Source organism: Postia placenta (assembly GCF_002117355.1).
Source record: "Postia placenta MAD-698-R-SB12 unplaced genomic scaffold POSPLAscaffold_22, whole genome shotgun sequence".
NCBI classification, from domain to species: domain Eukaryota; kingdom Fungi; phylum Basidiomycota; class Agaricomycetes; order Polyporales; family Adustoporiaceae; genus Rhodonia; species Rhodonia placenta.
Genome location: NW_020169853.1, coordinates 103408 through 106536, shown reverse-complemented (window position 1 = coordinate 106536; position 3129 = coordinate 103408). Strand labels below are relative to the sequence as shown.

Here is a 3129-nt window from a genome sequence, read left to right as displayed (position 1 = left end):
GAAGCATGTCGGACTGCAGCAATTCGCTTCGAGAAAGAGCACGAGCACTCGATCCAGGATTTCGACTTCAAACGTGGAGCCCTAGTGCTCATACGCAACACGAAGATCGAGAAGTCCCTCAACCGCAAGATGCGCCCGCGATATCTAGGCCCCCTCATTGTTGTCTCGCGCAACAAGGGCGGCGCATACATCGTGTGCGAACTCGACGGTACAGTCCTCGATCGACCCATCGCAGCATTCCGCGTCATTCCGTATTTCGCGCGCAAATCCATTCCAATCCCCGAAGATCTCGAAGATGTCTCGACCGAGCGTCTTCGAGAACTCGAACTATCAAATTCGCTAGGCGACGACGACGATGATGAAGTCGAAGAAGCCGAAGAACGCGACGAATAGAGGTTCTTCCCTTTTGTTACTCTTACACCACGATACGTACTTTCTTCTCTCCATTCCTGCTCTCACGTTACGCGATATGTTTGATTTTCTCCTACGTTCTAGACCATCCCTTGTACGAATACCTTCGATTCAACTCGATAGTCGCGACATCGTTCGACGTTCTACGAACGCTTCGATTCGACCGTTGCGCGGAGGCTCACCTTAGACGAGTCCTCCTAGGCTGTGATGACAAACTGAGCCTATATTTTCATTAAGTCCATTTTCCCTTGCTACGAACATTTCTATTTTTCCTTCTATGTCCTTCGATCATATTACGACTTGCTTCGAACACACTTATTTTCATGTCCTTTTCTCTTAGTTCCCGCTAGGTCCGTCTAGGCCACGGGCCGCATTTTCCATTCGACCATCTACGCAAAATTCTACGACACGAGTACGACTACGATACAAAACGACTCGCGCCTAGTCCTCGTCAACAACCCCGCGCACGAACCCGATTCCACCCTTCGCGAGCGCGTCCTTCTCCATCTTTTGAAGGTCGAGGTCCATGTCGTGGAGGAGCGCTCGACGGCGCGCGATGTGAGCACGCTCCTCGCGAATGACGCGGATGATTCCACGAGATTCGTCGTCAAGGTCGAGCGCGTCAAGGTCGTCCTGCTCGAGCCCAAGGCGGCTGGCCCCATCGAGAGGCCGTCGTAGAAGGGGTCGCGGAGGCTCGTCGACTCGGCGCTTCTTCGAACCACTCGCGTCTGCGACCGAAGGCCCAGGAGAGGCCGGCCGAACTACGAAGTCGTCAGCGAAGGCCTAGGACAAGAAGAAACGACTTACTGCGCTTTTTGGTGGTTGATCCCCCGCCGCGCGTCTTCTTTGTTTTGCCCAGGACAGACACTTTGTCGAAATAGCAGCCCTGTTGGAACTGCGCGCACCTATCGCAGGTCGTAGCGTTCTCGGCCCACACGCAATCGACCGGGGCCGAGCGGTAGCCGGCGCAACGATCACACTATCGAGGAGTTAGCATCGAACAGCTGCGACGAAGTGTCGAGCTTACCTTCTGTCCGGCCTGGCGCTTCTCAATCGCCGCAGCGGCCATGTCAACCTCTGTTATCGCGAACGGACGTTCGACCGTCCGAGGAGTCTTCTACGAAAGAGAGATTAGTCACCGAACGACGATAGAAGAAAATACTTACGATCGAAGGGTTGTCCGACAGTTCGGCGACTTCCTCGTCGACCCTTGCGCGCCCCTTCCCCTTGTCGACACCGGCAGGCGCGGGGTCAGAAAGAAGGCCTTCGGCGGCCGCGATCCTCGCCAACTCCTCATCGGCGGCCTCTTGTGTGCGATGCTCATCTTCGGCGGCCTGCCTGAGACGGTCCTCTTCATCCTTTCGACGCCGTTCGTCTTCGAGGCGACGGTCCTCGGCGGCCTTCGCACGCTTCGCGGCCTCTTCGACGCGGCGTGCTTCCTCTTCGGCGAGGCGCTTCTGCTCTTCGAGGCGTCGTTCGACCTCGGCATCGATGGCGGTCGCGAGCTCTGGCCAGTCACCGCGCGCCCACTCGACCCAGGACTCTGGCGCCCGCTCGGCGAGTTGTTTGACGGCGGCGGCGACGCGCAGCTCCGTCTCCTTGTCGCGGATGGCACCCAAGGCCTTGCGATAGGCGAGCTGTTCGAAAACAAACGGTTAGTTGGGTTATGCAGATTACGCAGCGACTTACGACGAGCGGCGACAAATCCTGCGCCCACTCTTCGACCACGTCGAGCGCGGTGTCGGCGGTCGGCGGAGCCTCGAGGACCACAAGCAGAGAGGCGAGGCGGCGATTGACAAGCGAGGGAGTCGACGCAGGGGTAGCGGAACGAGCAGACATCGTGGAAGCAGCGAGTATACGATGAGGTAGCGACGAAGGAACGATGGGATGGGGAAAATGAGGCTAAGTCTACCCTGCTTATAACCCCTTTCCGACCAGCATTTAGCGCCGGCCACATGGCGTTCGAAGTCTACCCGGGTTGCCATTCCGCTTCGATCCGTTCACGACCATCGCGCTTCTCGCATCACGTGGAGGACCGAGGGCGGTCCAAATTTCAATAGGGAGGAGATGATAGGTGCCAAGCCCCTCTGGGCCCCGATTCACCTCTTTTCGGCACTCGCATCCTGCCCGGCACTTCGACTCAGTCTCCCAACACTTCAATTTCGACTTCGACGCTCTTCGACACCTTCGACGGTGCGCGACGCTTACTCGAAGCTCGGCACGGTCTTCCCGATGCCTCGTGCGTAGATCTCGAAACGTCTTCCGCATTCGGCGAACAATAGGGCCACTCGACGCCGCTCGGCCAAGCGCGCGCTTCGCTCCAAGCCACACCGAAGTAGCCGGTCTTTCCCGATTAAGTATCGAACCTCGCGGCATGCCTTCACGACGGCTACCGGTCCGAAGTGGCCATATGTTACTCTTCATCTCCGCGTTCGGCATGACGTCACTCTACCGATGGACTTGGTATGTGCCTCTCGGTGAGGCAGGTTCTTGAGGAACAATGCAAAGCCCCTTGTACTCGTATGCCACTCTCGAATAGTCGTAGCGTCCTGTGTAGTATAAAATCGGTCGTACTTCTCTCTAAAAACACAAGATCCGTTCCCCCCCCCTCGAGTTCAGAGCTCATAAGTCGAGTTCGCCCCGCGTCTAAGCTTTCAACTGCGTCACTTCGTTCCTCACCGTGTAACCTCGAAACCTTGTCCACTGCGTCCACTCGTC

The 3129-nt window shown here is 57.2% G+C and overlaps 1 protein-coding gene across 1 annotated transcript; it reads right to left on the bottom strand.

Moving 5' to 3' along the window:
- Positions 1 to 852: 852 nt before the first annotated feature.
- Positions 853 to 2850, bottom strand: POSPLADRAFT_1159488 (hypothetical protein; the record flags this gene model as incomplete). Its single annotated transcript, XM_024487427.1, has 6 exons — positions 853 to 1172; positions 1219 to 1390; positions 1439 to 1528; positions 1578 to 1829; positions 1893 to 2048; positions 2620 to 2850. The coding sequence occupies 6 exons, from the start codon at positions 2848 to 2850 to the stop codon at positions 853 to 855; spliced, it is 1221 nt and encodes a 406-aa protein (XP_024333373.1).
- Between the last annotated feature and the right edge of the window lie 279 nt (positions 2851 to 3129).